Source organism: Mycosarcoma maydis, chromosome 11, assembly GCF_000328475.2.
Source record: "Mycosarcoma maydis chromosome 11, whole genome shotgun sequence".
In the NCBI taxonomy this organism is placed as follows: domain Eukaryota; kingdom Fungi; phylum Basidiomycota; class Ustilaginomycetes; order Ustilaginales; genus Mycosarcoma; species Mycosarcoma maydis.
Window position 1 is genome coordinate 248,055 of NC_026488.1, and position 23,703 is coordinate 271,757.

The 23,703-nt window shown below is 52.3% G+C and overlaps 8 protein-coding genes across 8 annotated transcripts; 4 read left to right on the plus strand and 4 right to left on the minus strand.

Moving 5' to 3' along the window:
• Positions 1-40: 40 nt before the first annotated feature.
• UMAG_03945 (putative peroxisomal half ABC transporter) lies at positions 41-2,488 on the plus strand (the record flags this gene model as incomplete). Its single annotated transcript, XM_011392112.1, has 1 exon — positions 41-2,488. The coding sequence occupies one exon, from the start codon at positions 41-43 to the stop codon at positions 2,486-2,488; it is 2,448 nt and encodes an 815-aa protein (XP_011390414.1).
• A 61-nt stretch (positions 2,489-2,549) lies between these two features.
• On the minus strand, positions 2,550-3,250 carry UMAG_12247 (uncharacterized protein; the record flags this gene model as incomplete). The annotated part of the gene is made up of 2 exons (XM_011392291.1): positions 2,550-2,986; positions 3,079-3,250. 2 exons carry the CDS (start codon positions 3,248-3,250, stop codon positions 2,550-2,552), a joined length of 609 nt encoding a protein of 202 aa, XP_011390593.1.
• A 468-nt stretch (positions 3,251-3,718) lies between these two features.
• Positions 3,719-5,995, plus strand: UMAG_03946 (uncharacterized protein; the record flags this gene model as incomplete). Its single annotated transcript, XM_011392113.1, has 1 exon — positions 3,719-5,995. One exon carries the CDS (start codon positions 3,719-3,721, stop codon positions 5,993-5,995), a length of 2,277 nt encoding a protein of 758 aa, XP_011390415.1.
• Positions 5,996-6,157: 162 nt separating this feature from the next.
• Positions 6,158-6,511, minus strand: UMAG_11519 (mitochondrial 54S ribosomal protein bL33m; the record flags this gene model as incomplete). The annotated part of the gene is made up of 3 exons (XM_011392259.1): positions 6,158-6,201; positions 6,304-6,410; positions 6,489-6,511. 3 exons carry the CDS (start codon positions 6,509-6,511, stop codon positions 6,158-6,160), a joined length of 174 nt encoding a protein of 57 aa, XP_011390561.1.
• Positions 6,512-6,840: 329 nt separating this feature from the next.
• On the minus strand, positions 6,841-8,616 carry UMAG_03947 (putative carboxypeptidase 2; the record flags this gene model as incomplete). Its single annotated transcript, XM_011392114.1, has 1 exon — positions 6,841-8,616. The coding sequence occupies one exon, from the start codon at positions 8,614-8,616 to the stop codon at positions 6,841-6,843; it is 1,776 nt and encodes a 591-aa protein (XP_011390416.1).
• A 606-nt stretch (positions 8,617-9,222) lies between these two features.
• Positions 9,223-10,351, plus strand: UMAG_03948 (uncharacterized protein; the record flags this gene model as incomplete). The annotated part of the gene is made up of 5 exons (XM_011392115.1): positions 9,223-9,239; positions 9,365-9,474; positions 9,523-9,542; positions 9,631-9,700; positions 9,789-10,351. 5 exons carry the CDS (start codon positions 9,223-9,225, stop codon positions 10,349-10,351), a joined length of 780 nt encoding a protein of 259 aa, XP_011390417.1.
• Positions 10,352-14,803: 4,452 nt separating this feature from the next.
• On the minus strand, positions 14,804-15,084 carry UMAG_12248 (uncharacterized protein; the record flags this gene model as incomplete). Its single annotated transcript, XM_011392292.1, has 2 exons — positions 14,804-14,933; positions 15,044-15,084. 2 exons carry the CDS (start codon positions 15,082-15,084, stop codon positions 14,804-14,806), a joined length of 171 nt encoding a protein of 56 aa, XP_011390594.1.
• A 3,902-nt stretch (positions 15,085-18,986) lies between these two features.
• On the plus strand, positions 18,987-23,693 carry UMAG_03949 (putative 4-alpha-glucanotransferase / amylo-1,6-glucosidase (glycogen-debranching enzyme); the record flags this gene model as incomplete). Its single annotated transcript, XM_011392116.1, has 1 exon — positions 18,987-23,693. One exon carries the CDS (start codon positions 18,987-18,989, stop codon positions 23,691-23,693), a length of 4,707 nt encoding a protein of 1,568 aa, XP_011390418.1.
• Between the last annotated feature and the right edge of the window lie 10 nt (positions 23,694-23,703).

Genomic DNA, 23,703 nt, shown 5'->3' on the forward strand with positions numbered 1-23,703 from the left:
CGCGTCGTGTTGTGGCAGTGAAGCTCCTACCCTTGCCGACATGCCGGTTCAATCCAAGCTTCGTCAGGACTCAAATTGGCTCGCACAACTCGTCTCACCTCACAACAGAGCAAAGCAAGGTCTTGGCCTCGTCGCCCTTCTTGTCCTCTTGTCTCTCCGCAAACAATTCCACCATTGGTTGGATCGGCGCAATGTCATCAAACTCGCCCGCACACATTCCGGCTCGGTCCATCTCGACGTGGCTGATGCCTTGAAACAGGTCTATCTACCCAAGCCCGACGGATCTCGTGACTTGCTCGTCCCAAATCGTGGTTATGTATCCAAGGTTCCCATCAAGCCTACCTCGAAACGCACCTTCGATGCCGACTATGCTGCCTTCCGCAAGCTGCCCCCTACTTCCGATGCAGCAGCGGTCAACGCAGGCAAGAAAAACATCAGCCAAGAAGATGCGAAACGCTCCCAGATCGAAGATGCAAAGTCCATGCGCGCCGACGGCGGTGCGGCTGCCGCCACCGCCAAAAAGGTTGGTGTCAACAAAGAGTTCTTCCGGCAGCTCAAAGCCATCTTCCGCATCCTTGTCCCACGCAGGAACAGCAAGGAAGTCTTTATCTTCCTCCTCCACACCTCGTTCCTCGTGCTTCGAACCTACCTTTCTATGCTCGTCGCCCGTCTCGACGGTATCATTGTTCGTGATCTCGTCTCTGCCAACGGTCGTGGCTTCCTTCGAGGTCTTGGTCTCTGGTTCTTGCTCTCCATCCCATCGACCTACACCAACTCCATGATCCGCTTCCTCCAGTCCAAGCTCGCAATCGGCTTCCGCACGCGCCTCACACGATACGTCCACGACCTCTATCTCAACCACAACGCCAACTTCTACCGCATCATCAACCTCGACGGCCGTCTCGACGCCGCAGATCAGTACATCACCACCGACATTGCACGCTTCTGCGAAACTCTCGCCGCCCTCTACTCAAATGTCTCCAAACCTGTGCTCGACCTCATCATCTTCAACTATGCCCTCAGCCGCTCCCTTGGTCCCATGGGTATCCTTGGCCTCACCGCAAACTACCTCTTCACCGGCTGGATCCTTCGTCAAGTCACACCTGCGTTCGGCAAACTTGCTGCCATCGAAGCCAAGCTCGAGGGCGACTTCCGTTCCGCCCACAGCCGACTCATCACAAACGCAGAAGAGATTGCCTTTTACAACGGCGCATCCATCGAAGCTGGTATCCTCAATCGTGCCTACATCCGCCTCGTGAGACACATCAACAGCATCTTCAAGATCCGCGTCGCGTTCAACATGACCGAGGACTTTGTGCTCAAGTATGCTTGGTCCGCCGCAGGTTACGTCATCATTGCTGCGCCCTTCCTCTTTGGCCAGAAGAAGCCACAGTTTGAGTCGACCGATGCAGCGCCCATGCCAGCCCACATCGACAGCACCGTTGCGTCCAAGACCGAGTCTTATATCTCCAATCGCCGTCTGCTTCTGTCTCTCGCCGACGCAGGAAGTCGACTCATGTACAGTTACAAGGAGCTCGCCGAGTTGGCCGGTTTCACCAGTCGTGTCTACACGCTCATCTCGACCTTGCACTTGCTCAACAGAGAGCAATACCAGGCCATGCCCAGGCCTCTCGACCTTCCGACGGACAAGCCCTTCTACGACCTAGGTCATATTGAGGGTCAGGTCGTCGTCGGCCCCAACTCGGTTGCCTTTGACAAGGTACCCATCGTTGCTCCAGCACCCGGCCTAGAGCGCGGGGGCGAGGAGCTGGTCAAAGACCTCACCTTGCGCATTCAGCCGGGAGAGCACATCCTCATAACAGGGCCCAATGGTGTTGGCAAGACAGCCGTCGCCCGTGTCGTGGCTGGTCTTTGGCCTGTATTCCAGGGTCGCCTAGAGCGACCCTCGATCAACGACATCATGTTCCTGCCGCAGCGACCTTACCTCTCCATCGGCAGTCTCCGCGAGCAAGTCATCTACCCCTACACCTATCCCGAGCACGTGGCATCCGGCAAGACCGATGACGACCTGCTTGCCATCCTCAAAGACGTGCACCTGGCTTACCTGCCCAGCCGAGAGGGTGGATGGGAGACCCGTAAGGAATGGAAGGACGTGCTGTCCGGAGGTGAAAAACAGCGCATGGGCATGGCGCGTTTGCTCTACCACCGACCCAAGTTTGGCATCCTCGACGAGTGCACCAGTGCCGTCTCAACCGACGTCGAGGGACTCATGTATGCCAAGGCAAAGGAACTCGGTATCACACTCATCACTATCTCGCACCGACCTTCGCTGTTCAAGTATCACGAGGTGCTCTTACGTCTCACGGGCGAGAACGGTGCTTGGGAGACTGACTTTATCGGTGCCGAGACGGAACAGTTGAGCATGGAGAACGAGATTGAGGATCTCGAGAAAAAGATGGCCGAAGTGGAAGGTTGGAAGACGCGCATTGGCGAAATTCAGAACGAGCTTCTCTTCAGCAAAAATTGATCGCATCCTATCGTCATGCAATTCTAGTCCTCCATTTAAGCCTCGGCTGCATCGACGAATGCTAGCTGTTTGTGATGGTGATGACCGCCCATGTGCACGCTCCGGCCTTTTCGGCGTTCCATCGATCCGCCCCGCGAGCCGCAGGACCTGCTAATTCGACCTGGAGCTTGCATCGCTTCTTGTTGTCTGACCCAGGTGCGTTCAGCCCGAGGCACCATTCCATCCACGCAGCGGGGCCGGAGCGATCATTAGCTCCACCTCCTTTGCGTTGAGGCTCGCCCAAATCACTTACCAGATCTTTGCCTGTTGACTCGTACTTGATCAGAAACCTACGCGGATGCGTTCCAGCCTCGGATGAAATCGCGTCTACTTGTAGCGGGAGAGCTGAGAAACAGGTCCAATGCTTGTCGTCGTGCCCCGAGTAGATGTCGATCGCGGCCAGACGCAAGTTCTCAGGTGTGGATTTGGAAGCATCATCGCCAGAAGTACAAGCTTCATCTTTACAGACAGAAATTAGAACGACGGCATTCGTGAAATGGTCAGCTTGTCAGACTCTTTCGCAATGGCAAGAAACAACACTTGTTACCTACACTGTAGACTCAGCCCCAAGCTCCGGTAGTTGTGATAGACCACGTCCGGATAAGCTTTGACTTCTGGACCAATACTTTTCGAAGAGTTGTGCAATTGATTGAGTAAAGCCTGAATTCTTGGCTGGCCCGGGTCTGAGCCGAGGAGTTCTCGTAGCGCATCTATTTTGAGCATGGACGGTAATACTGGCTTGTATGCTCAAGCCGTGGGATCTTTGTAAGAGAAGCATGGGATGCGAGTCGGTCAAGAGCAAGCGAAACAAGTTGGAGTCTGTGCTTGGTGCTTGACACACACACATATAATCACGAACGATGATAGGCTGTGATGAATTTTGCACCTTGCATGTTGCACGTTGCATGGTTGTGGAGGGAATCACGAATCACGAATGTGTGGCCGAATTCCGCCAAGTCACATTCACGATTCGTGATTCTGGTCATTCGTTATTCACACGTCACATTCGTGATTCACATCTTGATTGTGCTTGCACCCACTCCGCCACATCACGCCGCACAGTTCCCATCGGAGCGCAACGTACGATCCATTTTCTATGTTAGAGGCGGCGCAATACGATTGAGAGGTATTCGGAACCTCTCCTTCGTGATTGCCACTTGCTTCGTCGCAGCACAATCAGGATAAGCCAGCATGGATGCCTGGTCCAGTCCGTGGGGCGACGACAACGTCCTACCAGACGTTCTTCCATCGAAACCCGCCGTTAAAGATGACGGCATTGGTTTAGAGTCGAACGCAGCCTCGGCGACCTTTTCGTCGTTGAATGCCTTCGATGCATCGGACCCATGGTCCACGGATGCAGTACTTCCTGCTGTGGAGTTCCCTCCTGCGCCAGACGCAAAGGCTGCAGCATCTAACGAGGACAACAACACGCCAGATGCAGAGGAATCCGCTCTTCGCAGTAAACTATACATATCCGCAAACTGGAGCGACGCTCCGAGCAGCCCTGTTGCCGAATCGCAACGGATTTCAATGGCATCGCCATCGGCCAGTCGTCGCTCCAACACAAACGCAGAAACACCGGCAGCTACGATTCAAAAGCAGCTCCTCTCATCTCATGATCCGTGGGCAGCCGAATCCTCGTCTGCCAGCTGGGACACTGTGAAACTAGTCACTTCTTCCTCAAATTTTGCATCAGACCTACAGCCGCAATCCACTGGCTGGCCAACATCCGAGATAGATACTCTTCCGCACAATCTCGAACAAGGCAACTCCTCATCAGCACTTGCTCAGAGCCCAGGCTTCAGCCCAAACGCTTACTCAACAGCGCATGATGTTCCGACACAGGCCGATACGAGCCAAGATCGGCATCAGATTGGCGCTGGTTTGGACGTTTGGGCAGCAGAAGCTTCTTCCCGCGAAAAGAAAGCACACCGCTTGGACCGAGAAGAGATCGACAAGCTCAAGGTAGACGCTCGTAAACTTATAAGTAGCATCAGCTCAGATAAAGAGACGCAGGCGAGCTTTGCGCAACCCAGCAATAGTGAAGGGAGCTGGACTGACCTCTTCGGCAGCCAAGGCGCGCAACGTGATAAGTTGCATCATCTTCAGTCCCCGCCCGCATCGCTCATGTCATCCAGCGGCGCTCTCCGTCTGCACTTGCCGCATTCCAGCCCCGCAACCTTGGATCGATTTCGCAGCTCGATCGCTCACACAGAGCATCGTGGCGTCAAATTGACGTCGCTGGACAACAATTCTAGTTGGCAGAAAAGTTCTCGACCGCTCACAAAAGCAGAGTGGCTTCCAGACTCACTGTCGGCAGAAGTAGACAGCCTGTCTCTTGCAAGTACGAATGCCGATACAGTTACCGGTACCTCGAGCACCACGTCTGGGCCCGGCTGGATGCAGACTTCGAGCAATGACATGCGATCAGCATCTGGTCCTAGCTTCCTTGCCTCTTTTTTCAAGGGCCGTCAAGCAAGCGTCACGAACATCGCCGCTGTAGGCAGCCCGACTGTCTCTCAAGAAATGAAAGCAAGAAGATCGACTTCGTCGATCGAAACCTCCTCGCCCAGGACCTCCGGACGCTTCGAACGATATCAAGATACAGCCGCAAGCAAATATACTGATGATCCATCAGGGCCCGATCTCATGTCACTAGACACGGCCACCGCATCTGCATCTGTGGTGCCTTCACCGACCGCTCCGCCCAGCGCACCTGCGCAAGGCCCTGGCCTGCTGACCAGATGGAGGAACAGTGGCCTTTTCAAGTCATCAGCAAAGAAGCAAAATCCAAGCTGGGCATCTTCTTCTCTGCGTCGAGATGACCTGGACTGGCTCGAGGAGCAAGAGAGTACAGACTCCAGGATAGGGCGGTATCACTACGACGACGATGTGGACGCCGAAGATTCGTTTGCCAGCTTTCAGGATTCTAGTCCACGGGCCGCGTCTCCGCCTCTGAGGACGGATCTTGCACCAGTGGCCAATGCACTCGATGCTTTCGACAATTTGTTCAGTCCAGCGATTCAGACGAGTCTCACCTCGGGTGCCAGCCCGACAGCCACGTCGTCGGTACGTTCAAGCTTGTCCATCGGTCGAATGAGCAGCGAGGGGGGATTGATGACCATCAACACAAGTCTGGGCAGAGCAAACAATCTGGAAAGAAAGATCGCTGCTTCGCCACTGCAGCCGCTACCTCAGGCTCAAAATAAGCGGACTTCGATTGTGCCACCGCCCCGAGTCAATGCTGCCTCCTCGAGGCTGGCACGCCCAGATTCTGCGAAAACCCAAACGCCAGCCCAAGGAATCGCAGATCCTTTTGCCGACTTCTTGAGTGATACCCCAAAGCAGCAGCTCTCCAATCCAAACGCTGCTCAGGTACCATTTGTACCGGCAAAAGCCAGCACGCCGTCCGCAAATGGCAAGGGAGGATTGACCGCTGACGATCTGCTTTTTTTTGACAATCTCTGATCCGCATGTCAATCTGTCGCGAATCGGGAAATGCATGTTGCACCTGTCGTCAAGCCATGCGTAATGCAGCTGTCTTCACGAGCTCGATCTGGTGGTCGGAAAGTGAGGTGAGATATCAAAGCTGTATGAGATTCGACCCTAGAGATGAGACTGGAGACCAGATCATTTCGATCCTTTTGTTTCCTTGAAGAGGACGTGCTTTCGGACTGTTCGCGGAATTGGGAGGACGTGTACACGCGCGGTTGCAGTTCACGTCAGCGGCTGAGCTTGTAGGAACCTTTGGAATGTTATTGTGCGGCACAACTTACCTTTAGGGTCGTACTTCATCATGCTGAGCCTTTCTGCTACTCTTGTTCGGCGTGTGGTGTACATGAAACCTGTACCCGCTGTCGATACCAGACGGGCGATCACCACACTAATGCATCGAGGAACCAAATTTAGTCAGCAGATCTGGGCGATATGCGGATTCACATCGGATACGAATGCGGCTTACCGAGCTTTCGACTTTACCGCCATCTTATACAACGGATTCAGCAAGACACAGATGGTGGATAGGATAAAGATAGGGGAAATTGCTCGTAGATCATTTAGCCAAATTTTGGCTGGTCTTCACCAACCTGGATCCCGTCCCGAAATCCGAAATTTTCGCATCCTGATAACCTACACGCTGTATAATAACTCGTGACTATGCGCGTATGATGCATGTTCTTTCTCAACCACAAACAAGACTCAGGAAACAGCCGCGACGGGCGCACGACACACCCAGTCAATAATCCTTGTATCTGGATCAAGTGCACAAATTGTGAATGTCCTCATCTCTCTACCAAACACGTTTCTAAACGACATCAAAGCATGAAGGTTCGCTGGAAACTGTATCGCGAGCGCAGCATTTCGCCCACGCGCTGAAATCTGTACGCTTCTTGTACGGTGGCATCTCTCGGTGCCTGATTGCTCTTGTTGGGCGCATTTAAGGTGGTGTTGTAAGTCGCATCGGGAGGCAGCACCTCGAATTGAACAGTACCGTTCCCTTCACGGTATGTACTCTTGGCAGGCCCGATGGTCTTGTACGTGCTATCTCGAGAAATCTTGTCTTTTCCCGTTGCCAGATCTGTGCCTTTAAGCACCCTCTGAAACAGTTCTAGTGATGCCAGCGGCTGGTAGAATGGAACCTCGTGGCCACTCTCGTAGATACGAACGAATGAGAATTGGCCGCTCTGCTTCACCTGGCCGTGCGTTACGCCATCCGAGGTTTCAAGGTCTTGATAGCCAGCTTGGTCGAAGCCTTTGTGCTGGACTTGCTCAGCAATGACCTCACCGCCCAACCAATTGCAGTTGTAGTCGGCGTCGCCCGCATACATGACCACCTGTACTCCCTGGTCCAACAGCGCACGCACATCCTCGATCGTCCCTTCTTCGCGACCGTCATCGCCCGTGTTACTGAAAGCATTCGAGACGGTCGAAGAGCTCTCGCTAAAGTTCTGGAACGCCCCGATCGCCTTTTGGAAAGCGGGCGTGTTGAGGTAGTCGATGTAGAAGCTGTATGGGAAAGGATCCGGCGAAAGCTCCCGAATATCGTACTCGTCTCGATTGGCGTAAAGGTCCAAGATCGACTCGACGTTGTCAGCACAGAAGGTGTCGGCCGTGCTGCAGGCCTGGTTCGTTCCGGTCGAATAGCAGTCCCGGATCTGATCCAGGCAATTGCCTGGGCCAAACAGATTGTTGTACATCATATGCTCAACCGACGAGTTGAAGGGTCGGTAGTCGTACGTGTTTCCGGGCGACACGGTAAAGTTGTAGTATGCGGCGTATTGTACCTCAGGTGAGTACCATCCGTTACCGATCATGACCGATTTGAGCTTGATCTTGTGCGCCTTCGATGAGCGGTGCGCATTCTGCTCTTCAATGTACTTGTTGAAGATTGGACCGTAGTGACCGCCGTACGACTCGGTCGCAAAGTGGAAGTCCTCGCGCGAGTATTGCGGGAACGCGCCCATGAAGCCTTGCAGCGTACGGTAGAAATTTTCGGCAGCTGATCCGGTTGTGTTGGCAGTTAGGGTGACGTTGGCTGCCGAGTAGGTACCACAGGTGCCATATGCTTGCGCATATTCCGGGCACTCGTTGCTAGGAAGCGCCACCAGAGACTCGGTAGATGGATCCACGTAACCAGGCACCAACTTGGTGTAAGAAAACCCCGTAGTCGCCGGCTGATCGATAAATATCATGTTGCTGGCATTATTCCAAGCGTAGGGGTTATTGACGACGGTGCCATTTGAGTCCACCGAGCATGGACCAAGCTCTTGGAACAAACCGATCATGGACGACGATCCCGGTCCTCCGTTGATCCAGACAGTTAAAGGAGCATTTTCAGGCTTCTCGTTGCGCGCTTCGAAGAACCAGAAGAAGATGTGCTCGTCCTCCTGCACGTCGACATAGCCAGTGAAACTCTTAACGTTGGGATTGGTTTCGCAGGTGCCTGTTGGGACTTGTTTGTATCGCACGGGGATGTCAAGGTAGCCCTTGGTCGTCTTGAGATCTGTGGGAGGCTGTACGAATTGGGCAGAGATCGTGTTGAAGAGTGAGAGTGCTGCGATCACCACAGCGAGCATGTACTGCGCCGCCATCGTGCTTCTCTTCCTACTCTGTGACTGCTTGTAGGAGGGCTTAACTCGTGACTATAAGCTGGTAGGACAAGAACGTTGAGTAACACCGGGGAGTTGCTCGCTTCAAGATCCTCATCGCCAAGGAGATCTGAGCGCCGTTCTCTTATCAAGACCGTGCGCGTCATGTGTGCATGAAGCCGTAGGGAAAGAGAGCCGACGACAGCTATGTTCGGAACTCTGTGTTCCGATATGCGTGAGAATCGTGAATATCGGATCAGTTAACTAGTTAACTATAACTGACCACCCCGATCGCCCATGATCAACATACCACTAGGCAATCTCAACATCACTGAATAGTTACGAGACCTGAAAGGCCAGACAGGAATTCGTGATTCGTGATTGTGAATCGCGAATCGTGAATGAGCAGCTCAACGAATTTCTGTGATTCTGTGATTCACGATTTCCGCACTGGCCCACGAAATGAAAAGATAAGGTTGATCAGCGGATCATTCACGATTTGATATTCACGATTCACGATTCACGATTCACGATTTGTGATTCGTGATTCACGATTTGACCTCTCATAGCACATTCAATCATGAATCACAGAGGCAAGTCAACTACATCATGCATGGCATGTACAGGTGTGTGATCCATGATTCACGATTCGTGAGCATTGCTACGACCAGCCGGAACTCTTCTCAATTACGACTCAACCTGCAGACGCTCGTTGTGGTATGAAAAGATGCTGAAAGACAACCCCGCAAAGGCCTGACGGTAACACGAACTACCCCGTACGTGCTCGCAGCTATGATGCTTCCGATGTAACAAGCGCAGAATCGAACATGGTCCATGCGTTCCTCGATCACGAACTACGTCGTGAGTCTGGGCTACGGCATGTTCTTAGACTTCTTCACACGCACGTAGACTCATCTTCCTTCGTTTCTGTATGTTGAGGTAAACAGAGAGAGCAGCGGGTGAAGGAACGTTGTTGAGAGTACTAATCTGCTTTTCATGATTTCAACAATTAAACAGATATACGTATCGAAGGTGGGCGGCACAGTTAGCCTGCTCAACTTCAGCCCCAAGACGCGCCAATGGGAACGTATGACATACAGTGATTGCCTCCTTGTGCCGGGTCTGGTCACCAACCTAATCACGAATCGGCACCAAGTCAGTAACGCGATCTCAAGGCAAGGTGATTTTCGAGGACGAAACGGTCACTGTCCAGGATCGCCACAGTAGCGCAATCCGTGTACCAATTGGGGGCGATGGGTACCCATCTGCTGCTATGATGTTGTGGGACGACAGCATGCTCGAGCCAGCTGTCTCCCTGGCGTTCGCAGCAAACACTCCCGAACGGCCAGATGCCGCTCCGCCCAAGTCCTCCAGTAAAGCAGACCTTTGGCACCGTCGACTTGGTCATCCTAGCCGCGACGCACTTGCACACACTCGCGCTGTCACCACAGGACACGACATTCCCCAAACTCCGGCTAGTGGCACAGAGACCGGGACTGGAACTTTATGCGATGTGTGCATACGCAGCAAGGCCGTCTTGAGTAAAATAGGAGTAGATAATGGGACGTTGTCGGGAGTACCAGTCTGCTTCTTTATAAACAGATATACTCAAATTGGCAACATAAGGAAGAGAAGTAAGGTGCATCAAGGTACAGGCGCGATTGAAGTAGATCGGGGACATTGTCGCAGTTGCGAGCATTATTATTCGGATCCGATTAAGCCCGGTCTGCTTATCTAACCCTTATTATATTCCAGCTTGTTAGGCCGGCCTGTCTGCTCCCCAGCACCTTGTTCCGTCAGAGCGCATCTTTCAGCAATATGTGATACTCAGATTCACGATTGACAACATGTTGAAAGGAAGGAAGATATCATGTGTTACATGTACTGTACACTCACGAGTCACGAGTGCATACATTACATGCGCTAGATGAGTGAAGAAAGCCTCGGAGAATGCCGCAGTCACAGGCTCTCGGTTTGGGATCCGGTAACGCTCGTATTTCACGATTCACGTGGTTCGTGGTTCGTGGTTCGTGCTGGGTTTTCGTGATCCACATGTTCATGGATAGCGCGTAACTTAACTCATAACTCCATGCTGGAATCACAAATGATCTTCGTCGTGAGCGTGAGCGCGTAACGCACTGGCGCGTTACGCAGCTTACGCCAAATCGTGACTAACCACAATTCTGTGATTGATGGTGGCAATCACAAATCGAAAATTTTTACGAGCGCTACATGCACGTGTTGTAAATAGGTGCATTTAATCACGAATCACAAATCACGAATGGGACGTTGTCGTGAGTCGTGAATCACGTCGTGAAAAAAGGAAAAAGTCGACCTAGGAACCACCCTGGCAACCACCTATTGAGATTTTGGTGAATCTTTAGCGGGCGCTAGATGATCGAAGCCTCCCTTTCCTTTAGAGAGGCGAGTTGGGACTGAGTAGTGGTCGAGAATCGTGAATGGTTTGGGATGTATTTGGATAGTTTGTTTTGAACAAGGGACTAACTACAAAGTGTGAGCGAAATCCCTCTGTATTCATGTACATGAGTTGACTGGAGTCACGAGTATCCTACATGAGCTTCTCCCTATACGTCGCCTCCTCATACAGCTGACTAGCCGTGGCCACTGGCCAGATGCATGAGTCTGTTCTCCCTCAGGTTCTTCCATTTGGTGCGAGTCTGTAACCAACGGCATATTCCCACAGTCGTGAGTCGTCCAGCGACTCGTGACTTGTGTGAATCTACTCTGGGCTTCTCGCTACCAGCGCTATGTTGTGCACTGGGGAACTCTGGCGAGCTACTATACTTGCGGGCGTACTCCGGTCGTACTGCGGGTGCATTGAGCGCGTATAGCGCGCGTACTGAGACACCTACTCGTTCCCGTCCGGTCACTCGTGTATACCGGTTGGGTAACTCGTGACTGCAAGGGTTGCATGATTCGTGATTGTGGGCGATCAGACTGAACGCCAATCGTGAATCGCAGATATTCTAACACCACCCAGGGTAGCTCCCCCTGAAGAGTCACTCGAGCAAGGACCCCCGATCTTGCTGGGTGGCTTCCAAGGACGACTTCTTCCTTTTTTACGACGTGAGCCTGCTTCTTTATAAAAAGATATACTCAAATCGTAAATTGACAACATGATATATGTCTCCGACTGTGTTGACGAAGGAATCACGAGTCACGAATTCACAAAGCGCATACATTCGTGATTCTGTGATTCGTGATTTTCTCCTGGATTCGTGATTATCGTGTATGTATATGAGCTGACCGTAGTCACGAGTGTCGCGCATGACCTTCTCTCTATACATTCACGATTAGCGCCTCATACATCTCGTGTCTGACCAGCGTAAACCAGAACTGATCAGGTGTGCGAATCCCTTTCTTTCCGGCTTTGTGGGAGTATGCAGCGAAGAAGGAATCGTGAATCACGAATCACGAATTTTGACGCTCATATACACAATAAGTTATTCACGGTTCGTGATTAATTACCAATCAGTGAATCGAAAAAAAAATGAATCGTGAATAAAAAAAATAAAAAAAGATTGAGATGCCGTGAATGAAGAACAGCGCGGTGCAATCGTCAATCACGAGAATCACATATCGTGAATAATTGTGATTCGTGATTACTCATGACTTGAAAAGACATGCATCGTGAATTTAAATCACGTTTCCAATCACGATTCGTAATTCTTGAATCGTGAATTTGTGATTGTGATCTGTGATTCTGGTTTCATGTTCTAAGACTTAAGAATCGTAAATCACGAATCGTGAATTCGTGATTTACGATTCACGATTGTTGGTGTCAACTGAGTTATCACTCAAAAACAAAATAAATCGTGAATAATCATGAATCGTGAATCTGGTCTCGTATACTCGTGACTCGTGACGCACGACTAGTTTCCTTTCATGGATCTCGGATGACTATCCGTGTTCCTCAGACGTGTCGGCAAGATTCACGATTGTTAGAATATCTGCAATTGGCGTTTAGTCTGATCGCCCACAATCATGCAACCCTTGCAGTAACCCAAACGGTGCACACGAGTATTCAAATTCTTGGTGAATCTTTAGCGGGCGCTAGATGATCGAAGTCTCCCTTTCCTTAGAGAGGCGAGTTGGGACTGAGTAATGGTCGAGAATGGTTTGGAATGTATTTGGATAGTGTGAATTGGACAGTTTGTTTTGGAAGAGGGACAAACTACAAAGTGTGAGCGTTCCCTCTGTATTTACATGAGTTGACTGGAGTATCCTACATGAGCTTCTCCCTATACGTCAGCTCCTCACACAACTGACCAGCTGTGGCCACAACTGGCCAGATGCGTGAGTCTGTTCTCTTTCAGGTTCTATCACTTGGTGCGAGTCGTGAGTCTGTAGCCAACGGCATATTCCCACAGTCGTCCAGCGACTTGTGTGAATTTACCCTGGGCTTCTCGCTACCAGCGCTATGTTATGGACCGGGTAAAACTCCGGCGTTCTGAGACACCTACTCGTACCCGTCCGGTGACTGAGAGGGTTGCGGACATTCCGCGAGCTTACTCGTTCCCATCCGGTCACTCGTGTGTACCGTTTGGGTAACTGCAAGGGCTGCATGATTGTGGGCGATCAGACTAAACGCCAATCGCAGATATTCTAACAACGAGAGACCGGACGGGAACGAGTAAGCTCGCGGAATGTCCGCAACCCTTTCAGTCACCGGACGGGTACGAGTAGGTGTCTCAGGGTGGTTGCCGGGGCGTGACTTGTGTGAATCTACTCTGGGCTTCTCGCTACCGGCAAAGCCAGCAGCTTGCTGGAGCATCGATTAGAGAGGAGAAGGACGTACTGAAAGCGCAGCGGATCTCAAGCATCCGGAGGAGGTCGATAGTGAAGAACCAACGAGATGTTGTAGTCCTTCAATAGCGGAACTGACAAATGCCACCGAGCCCAACTGTCACGACTCATGAATGCTAGATCAACTGTGTTCATGATTCGTGTGATTGCAATGCACGATCTTAGTGAATCGTGAATCTTTAGCAAGCGCTATATGATCGAAGTCTCCCTTTCTTTAGAGAGGCGAGTTGGGACTGAGTTGGCCGAGAATGGTTTGGAATGTATGTGCGTTTTGGACGGTCACGAGTGATTTTTGGACGAGGGACTAACTACAAAGTGTGTGGGTCTATCTGTATTTATCACATGTATCCTACATGAGCTTCTCCCCATACGTCGGCTCCTCATACAACTGACTCACGACTCAAGACTAGCTGTGGCCACAACTGGCCAGATGCGTGAGTCTGTTCTCTTTCACGTTTCAGGTTCTATCACTCACAGACCCACGATTGCAATAGCCGGAAAGAAAGGAGTTCGCACAACTGATCAGTTCTGGTCACGGCTGGTCAGATGTACGAGGTGCTAATCACGAATCACGAATGTATAGAGATCAGCTCATGGGCGATACTACGGTGAGCTCATATACACAAACCAGGAGAAATCATGAATATATGCGCTTTGTAAATTTCCTCGTCAACACAGTTAAAGTTTATATAAAGTATATACATTACTAACATTCGTGATTCGTGACTGGCCGATGAGCTATTGAGAGGATGGTCGTCCTCGGAGCCACCCTGGGTGGTGATTCTGCATTGCGAGCCGAACACCCATACCAGCAATGAGGTCGAGGCAGAGATTACGTCCACCGAGCACACCTCTTCCATCAAATGCAAGTACTCATGACTTGAACGTCTGTCGCAAGGTGCCGAGCGTGGTGCCATATAGTCGAATCGCTTTAGTGAAGATCCACAGAATCTTGGCTGCCTGCCACCTGCCACCTTCCATCCATCTACACCAGGTACCAACAATAGTGAAAGGTTAGGTTGTCTCGGCAACCAACTTTGACGTTGTTGGACGTTCGGTCCATGGTCACAATTTGGTTGAACTCGGCGGTCGTGTCGAGGCATGCAAAGGTCCTTGGAGACGTTGTGTCTCAAGAAGCGTGCAGCACGGCAGTAGAGACAACGCAGTGCTGTGGCGGGCGAAGGTTCCCTCTGCGTGGCGATTGAGATGGGCCAAGAGCGAGCCAGAGGAAACGTTTTCGAGCTACCTCTTCTTGATACGAGTGTAAAGGCTAGGTAAACTGGTTGCCACAAGGCCCTCGATCTTGTCTAGCCGCCTCGTCTTAAAGAAGGATTCGCTGCTTTGAGCCAGCACTCGTCGCATCTCAATCCTTGTTGCGCATGGTCTTCGCCTCCAGCATGCCGCCCTTGCGCCCGCTGGTAGTGATCATATCCATTAGTCCGTTGTGACGCTCAAAAGGTGACAAAGAGAAGTGTGGCGACGACCCAGACCGTCTGATGAAGTACGGAAGGTAGCTGACATTGTTGTTGCTGAACGTCAGCCACCTAGAATCCCATAGCTTGGCCCGACTACGGTTGAATTTGGTGAAATGTCGACAACAGACTTTATTGGGTAGCCGCTGACCAGACCGGAACGACTGGCCATGATCACCGACACCTCCAGCCGTTTGTCTCTTATCGTATGGTAGGCACATCAGCAAGCTCACTGTGCCTTGTTAGTGATGGAGGGACTCTACGATACAAAGACACAGCTGGATGGGGTAATCAGATGCATTTAGCCAGTCTCACCGCACGAAATTGAGCTCCTGACTCTTGTTGCAATGGCCTACTCGAGGGAGCCTCAACAGGCAAAGCATCAGTGTCGATCAACTCAAATCGCAGATAGTTCAGCATCGTCCGTTTCTCGAGTTTGTATGGTAAGTCGACGACAAAAGCATGGTTTGCTAGATTTCGTGAACACCGCAACAAGCTGACTCAACAAAAATATATGTTTTTCTTGGTCATCGGCGCTTGCGACACCATCAAAAACCCCGATATGTAACACAGAACAGCTCGGACCCTGATTCAGCAGTGCAGTTCAGCGTGCACCAAGGTCAGTACGGACAACAAAGCAGTACAATGTGAGTTCTTCACTCTGAAAGATGATGGCCCTAGCGCGGCGTTGGGGTGGGTTCATTTAGAGCTCACAACTCAGCAAATTTCTCTTCCTTCCTCATCCCAACCATCAATCCATCGAATTTGACCAGCGCATTCTAAACCCGGTGGACTTGCTTCAGATGATGATGTCCAGTGTGCCTAAGACCATAGTCTCGACGAGAAATGGCCTCAAGATACGTGACTCAATGACGACAGATGGACGCGAGCGCTTTAACGGAGACGGTAGCGACGGACAACCACGACGGCGCCGGGCAATAAGACGTGCCTTGATCACTTGACGATTGACGTTTTCCAGGCCCTTCCCTTCCTATTGGCCAACATCAAGGCTTAAATGTTCTTGATCATTGCCATCGGGCCGCTTGTTTGTGACCGCGCGACCATTTGGCCTTACCAATGACCTCGACTACCTCGAGAATCTTCGGCCCGTCGCCTCCCCTCCTTTCCTTCATTTCTCTCTCTCTCTTTGGTGAGTCTTATATTGTGATCGCACGGGCACATGCTGGCATGGTGCGGTAACAAGCTTCCACTACTCTGTTCGTAGGGTGCTCCTGGCCTCCGGACATTGGGTTCGGCGATGAGTAACCCACCTACTCAACCTTCGTGTGGTTTGAGAAGTCGTTGATCATCTTGGCAGGCCACCGAAGAGGGGGTACCCTGACAGTACATACTACTACCGAGAGACAAGGCTAGCGGTTAAGGCGACAACATCTGAGCTTTGCCTGCGATGATACTTCGGTGTACGAAGGCCTTGTCGTTACTCGTTTGACTGATCACCCATTCCACGTTACCGAGCCCTTCCCCTCTAACTCTTCCAACGATGATGAAGAAGATACGCGAAAGTTTCGACGTTTCGTTTCTCCCCTCATCAACCAGAACGTCGAAGGTCCCTGATGCTTCGCTTTCGCACAGTTTTCTGGTCGTGTCTCCAACCTTTCCGCCTCGTCAAGGCCGCAGAGCGGCCTGTCTATCGCAGCGCCGTCTTCCAGAACAGCAGATGTTTCGTGACTTGGCACGGCCTTCAGCATACCTCTCACCTGCAGCGAGCAACCACGTGACTTTTACCGTTCCAACACAGAGCTTTCCTCATGCACATCCTTTTTTCTTCAGTCAAGGTGATTCACGATTGCCTAACCCGCCATCCCTAGACCATCTCGAGCTTGTAAGTATCGATGAGAGGGCTTGACAATTGTGTTCGCGTGTCACCCATTCTCAGCAGCTGCAACTAGCTATCATCAACTTCGCGATAGCTTCACATCACCTCGACCGCCCTCTGTTGCTGTCGGCTGATCCTCCCACTCATAGCTGTTGCTATGATCATCGCTATCCACTGTGGCCCTCTGACCGGCCTTGAAAGAGCGCGTAGGTGAGTAGGCTTAAACCATCAACTGTCCGGAGGTAAGGCTCAGCTTTTCCTATATGAAAATTGGCATTGTCACCCAAGCAATTTGTTGAGGGCTATTGCAAGATTGACTTTACGGTCACTCGTGTGTTCTGGTCGAGGTCAAGTGATTGTGGGCGATCGAGGTAATCGCCAATCGCAGATACAGTATTTCAACAGTCACGAGTTTAGTCACAGATTCGTGATTCACGATTCACGGTTCACAAACGACGCACGACAGTCACAGTCACAGTCACGAGTCACAGTCGTGAGAAAAAAAAGAAGAAAAAAAGGTGAGTCACGAGTCACGAGTTGACGCACGCGACGGTTCTTGGTGTGCATGTTGATACTCGAGAGTTAACAGTCACCAGTGACACACACACGACATAAGCCGTGAGTTATCGTGCTAAGGTGCCTGAGGAAGTCCTTACCAACTCGTGACTGTGAGTTAGTAAGAGACCCATTACAAGAGGGTCTTTCTGCAGCAGCCGTTACGTATCAGCAGACAAGTGATTTGTGATTGGCGCCCGGCGGAACTGACTTCGCGTCATAGTCGACCGCTACCTGAACGGCGGGTTGCTCAGTCTGTGAGCCATGAACGTCATCGGCGCTTTGATCAGAATACATCATGCGACAAATGGCCAAGTGTAACTCAGGACTGAGAGCTAGAACATGCGCGAAGCCGAGGCGGAGCAAGCTTTAAGTCGAGAAGCTGCAACGCGCACGACGTTGGCGAAGATGTCGGAGAGGACCTGGTTGACGAATTCGGAGGCTAGCACTCACAACTCGAGTGTGGTGTGATTCACAGCTTCATGAGGCATGATCACAACTCTAGTGTCAAGGTGGGTGCCTTCCGAATAAAATTACGGGCTGTGAGGCCATATGACAACAGCAGGACCTGCCTCTCGGTCACCTTTGCGGCGGCGATTGTGAATACAGTCAGGAGCGAACCATGGGCGCGTCATGCCAAGTCTCACCAGCGTGTTCAAAGGAGTGGGTTCGGAGCGAGGGACACCGTAAGCGAACAGACGTGAGATGTGCTTGCACGTGGTCCCATGGTCCTGCCAACTTGACAAATTATGGATTTCTCAGTGCTTGTAGAGGACGAACTGTGATCGCTTGTAACCCTGTGGGGCGGGGCGGGGCGGGGCAGGCAGCAGGCTGTAGAGCATATTTCGGCTCATTGCATGGACAAAGCGAGATGACTTGCTCGTCATATTGGCGCAATCAAATCAGAGTGTTGGCCGATGTAAGTCACAATTACGAGTGTCGGCAGTACCGATCGCGGAGCTCGTGGCTGTTCCGGATACGCCAATCGTGAATCGTGAATCGTGAATGGCAGCAGCAGCAGCAGTCACGAGTGGCATTATCCAAGCGCGATGACGGCGTACGCATGTGGATTTGCAGGATTTTCATCATCCGATCTTGGAGCTGCAGACAGACAAGCCACTGCGATCAAGGCCAAGAATCAACGCGAATGCAAACCACGGGAAGCCAGTAACGTGCTCCCATGGTGCCATATCGTCACTGTTGTGGTAGTTACTTCTGCGTCTTGTAATCGCATTGAATTTCCTCTCAATCTGTGCCAGTCATGAATGGAGCCGGAGGGCGGTCAGGATGATTGATGCTTGCATGTTTGGTTGCCTGCTCGACGTATGCGGGAGGAGAAGTAATTTTTTTGATTCTTACTTATGACTGTCTCGCCGTGTGTGGCGCCCAAGACTCGTGACTCGCGAAATTTGTGACACCCACAAATGTGGAGGCCCGCGCGCGTCGTGCTATCGATTTGGGGTTTCGGATCATCGCGAAGATCACAGCAAGCCACAACAAATCACACGTCCTCAAAAACCGCCTCGATCAAAACCTAACCGAGGTCGGCTCACCTGCGCTCTGCTATCCTTCTGCTCCCCCAACCATCCCTTCCCTTACATCTTTATACAATCTTCATCTTTGCAATCTCGGCCCTTGACCCACCTTTCAACACTCTGTGTCTCGGTGCGACACTTGTCCCCATGTCGCTGTCAAAGGCAACCACCATCGGCCACGGCCATGATGGCCGTATCGAGCCAGTAAAGGTGTTTGAGCTCCTACTCGAGCAAGATGGTAGTCCCAACCAGCAAAGGTCTTACATCCGACTTCCAGCTCCCGTGCAGCCCTACGTTCTCCGTATTTCTATCGAGGCTGGTGCTACCGCCTCTAGCGACGCCTACCTCTGGACTAACTATTCAAACAAGCGCGACGCTTTCGAGCGAACCTCCTTCGAAAAGACGCCCTTCGCTTCGTCTGCTTCTTCGGCGAATCGTGTCGATCTCCTCATCAAGTCTGCTGGTGTGTTCGAGTTTTATGTCGAATACACCGCCGACGACAATGACAAGCCATCCGCAGACCTCTTTGAGAACAAAGAGCAGAAGTCCACCCGCAAAAGAGGCAAGAGCGGCTATTTCAACGTCGATCCCATTCTCAAAGTCGCAGTACGCAACTCAATCCTCGGTCAAAATGGGAAACCCCTTTCCTCAAGCGACGGCGGCGGTGCGGTCACTAGCAAGCAAGACTTCCTCGCCCTCGATGGCATCGTCCTTCAGACCCTCATATCCAAGTGGGCTGGTCCTCTCTCGGAGTGGGGCGTCCATATCAACTCGGCTCGAGACGCCGGCTACAACATGATCCATTTCCCGCCACTCAACGTACGAGGGGCTAGCAACAGCCCTTATTCGATCGGCGATCAGCACGACTTTTCCCTCGATCTTTTTCCCAAGCAGCTTCAGGGCCGCGATCAGAAAGCAGAGCGCGTCAAGCAACTCAAGGCGGCATTACACGACATCAAGTCCAAGCACGGTATCCTCAGCATGAGTGACGTTGTTTGGAATCATACCGCGCACAACAGCGAATGGCTCAACGACCATCCCGAAGCCGCCTACAGTCCTGCCAACTCTCCACATCTCCAGCCTGCCGATGAGTTGGAAAAAGCGCTTTTGAAGCTCAACATGCGCTTGCAGGAGCACGGTGTCCCCGACGAGATCAAATCCGATGCAGACGTGGCCAAGCTCATCGATGCTGTCAAGCAACATGCTCTAAGACACCTCGACCTCTGGCAATACTACGTCATCGATGTTGAGGCTGCTAAGGAGAGCTTCCAAGCTGCTCTATCCGCTACCAAGGCCCAGTCCGGCTCCGAAGGCGCCATTCGAGCCGACCTCAAGGACGCTGCGGCTAGAATTCGCGCATCTGCTGTGCAGAATGAATTGACACTGTCAGGCCGATTCGCAACGACCATCGATGCTCAGGAAACCGTCAGGATCTTCCACTCCGATCTCGGCCTGACCGATACCGAAGAAGCAGCCAGCTTCTTTGCCAAAGTTGTGGACGAAGTAAATGCCTCTTACTATGCCACATACGACGACGACGTCAAAGCGATCCTCAGCAACCTCGAAGGCCGTCTCAAGTTCACCCGACTCGATCCAAATGGCCCACAGCTCGGAAAGATCTCCTCCGAAAGCCCCTTTTTCGAGCCGTACTTCACTCGTCTGGACCCCAAGCACCCTAGCACCGCTGGCCGTGATGCCAAGGAGCTCTCTCTCGCCAACAACGGCTGGATATGGGCAGCCAACCCGCTGGAAGATTTTGCTTCCAACAAATCGCGTGTCTATCTTAGGCGTGAGCTCATTGTTTGGGGAGACTGCGTCAAGCTCAGGTACGGCTCGGGTCCACAAGATTCACCCTATCTCTGGAAACACATGGAGGAGTACACTAAGTTGCTCGCCTCCAACTTTGATGCCATCCGAATCGACAACTGTCATTCAACGCCGATTCACGTCGGGGAGCACTTCCTTGACATTGCCAGGAAGGTCAATCCCAACCTCTACGTCTGCGCTGAGTTGTTCACTGGTAGTGCCGAGATGGACGTGCACTTCGTCAGCCGACTTGGCATTAACTCGCTCATCCGTGAGATGGAGAATGGTCACGACCCCAAAGAAGAGAGCCGGTTGCTGTATCGATTCGGTGTCAACAAACCGATCGGCTCCATGGACGGTGCCTGTCTCACTACGGCTGCCAAACTTTCCCTGCCAGAGGCAAACCTGAAGGACGCCGACTGCCTTGTCGAGCAACTCACTGGCTCCAACCCTCACGCGCTCTTCATGGACGTGACGCATGACAATGAGACTCCCACCATGAAGCGCACCACGGAAGACGCCATCACTATGGGCGCTCTTGTTGCCTTTTCTTGGTCCGCCATCGGAAGCACCAAGGGCTTCGACGATCTCTACCCCAAGACGCTTGACGTCGTCCAGGAAACTCGACTTTACCGTCCTATCAGCAACCCAGAGGACAGCGGTATTGGTGCTATCAAGCGCGTCGTCAACCACTTGCACGTCGAGATGGTGCGAAACGGCTTCTCTGAGGGACATGTTCACCAGGAGAATGATTATCTGCTCATGCATCGCGTGCACCCGCAGACGCACCAGGGCTTTGTGTGTCTCGCACACACCGCTTTCCAGAAGGGGTCCAAGGACCGTGGGCAGGCTGGTCCCTTCAAGCTCGACCGAACCCGCGTCACTTATATCCTCGGCAAATCACTCGAAGTCACCAGCAACGATGCCAAAAGCGATGACAAGTATCTTGACGGAGTGCACGCCAAGCTCATCGATCTTGCTGAGCCCGAGGTGCGCGTCACCGAAGACAGCCGTCGTCTGCGCTATTCCGAGATCGTGGTGCCCGACTTCTTTCCCCCCGGAAGCGTAATGCTCTTTGCCACCGAGATGGAGAACATAGACCATGACATCGATTCGCAATGCCTCTCGGGAGCAGATGAGGCGATGGCCAACCTTGATCTCGTCGATCTCAATGCGGTCCTCTACCGTGCTGATGGCGAGGAGAAGGACGTCACAGAGGGAAGCGATGGCGTATACACCATTCCCAACAGCGAGGCGCTCGTCTACTGTGGTCTTGAGGGCTGGATGGCTGTGTTGCGTCCAATCATCGACTCTAATGACCTCGGTCACCCTCTGTGCGGGCATCTGCGAGATGGCACATGGGCTCTCGACTACGTTCACAACAGGCTCGTGAAGCAAACCAATGTACTGCCTCGATTGGCCGAACCGGCAAAGTGGCTGGCTCAACGTTTCGATCTCATCAAAGACTCGGCACCTAACTTTATGCGCCCAAAGTACTTTGCGCTGGTGATCAAAGCGGCCTATGACGCCGCCGTGCGCAAGGCTCTGTCGCGCATGTCGCCGATCATCAAGGACGGCCATGACTTTATCAAGGCGCTTGCCCTCTGCTCTGTCCAAATGAACGGCCTGGTCAAGTCAGCTTCGTTGTGGCCTGACAAGCAAGTGGCTTCCATGGCTGCGGGCCTGCCCTTCTTCGCTGCTTCATGGGCGAGACTGTGGGGTCGCGATGTCTTCATCTCTCTTCGTGGTCTCTATCTCGTCACTGGAATGTTTGAGGCGGCCAGGGAGCATATCTTGGCTTTCGGCTCAACGCTCAAGCATGGCATGATTCCCAACTTACTTGATTCTGGTAAAACCCCCCGATACAACTGCCGAGATGGTCCTTGGTTCTTTGCCCAAAATGTGCAAGACTACACCAAGATGGTACCGAATGGTGAAGCGATTTTGAGCGAGAAAGTTGCCAGACGTTTCCCACTCGATGACGAGTGGGTTCCTTGGGACGATCCTAAGGCTTTCGCACACAAGAGCACGGTGGCTGAGCTCATTCAAGAAATTTTGCAGCGCCATGCATCTGGCATTCACTTCCGTGAGTACAATGCCGGGCCGGCGATCGATAACGACATGCATCCAGAAGGGTTCAACATCGACGTTGACGTGGATTGGGAGAGCGGTATCATCTTTGGCGGTAACGAGCACAATTGCGGAACCTGGCAGGACAAGAACGGATCCTCCGCCAAGGCCGGTAACAAAGGTATTCCCGGTTCGCCCCGTAACGGAGCTGCGATCGAAATCACCGCGCTTCTGAAAAGTACTCTCAGCTGGATTGTCGGACTGCAAAGGAAGGGTGTCTGGAAGGAGGGCAAGGGTGTCGAGGCAACTGTCAAGGGCCAAAAGACGCTCATTACCTACGAGCAATGGGCTGAACTTCTGCAACAGTCGTTCGAGCGAGCCTACTACATTCCTTTGGACGCTAGCGAGGACAGCTCGTATGACCTCGACGCCAAGCTCGTCAACCGCCGCGGTGTCTACAAGGACGTGTATGGCTCTTCCAAAGGTCGCGAATGGGCGGACTATCAGTTCCGCTCCAACTTTCCTATCGCCATGTGCGTTGCACCCGAGCTGTTCAAGCCTGAGCATGCCATGAACGCTCTGAACAAGGCTCGCGAAATTCTTGTCGGGCCTCTGGGGATGAAGACGCTCGATGCGTCCGATTGGAACTACCGTCCAAACTACAACCAGCTCGACACGGACGATCCTGCCACGTCGTGCGGATGGAACTACCACAATGGCCCCGAGTGGGTTTGGCTGCGAGGATATTACCTGCGCGCTGTGGCCATTTTTGGAGCTAAAGCCGGCGTCGAGCGCTCGGTGCTCAACCATCGCATCAACAGTATGATGCTTGAGCACCGAAAGCATATCCGCACCTCGCCTTGGGCGGGTCTTCCTGAGCTCACCAATGCTGATGGTGCTCATTGCCCGGACTCGTGCGCCACTCAAGCATGGAGTGCCGCTGCACTCCTCGATGCCTTGGAGGAGATGGCCAAGTAGCGTTGTCTTT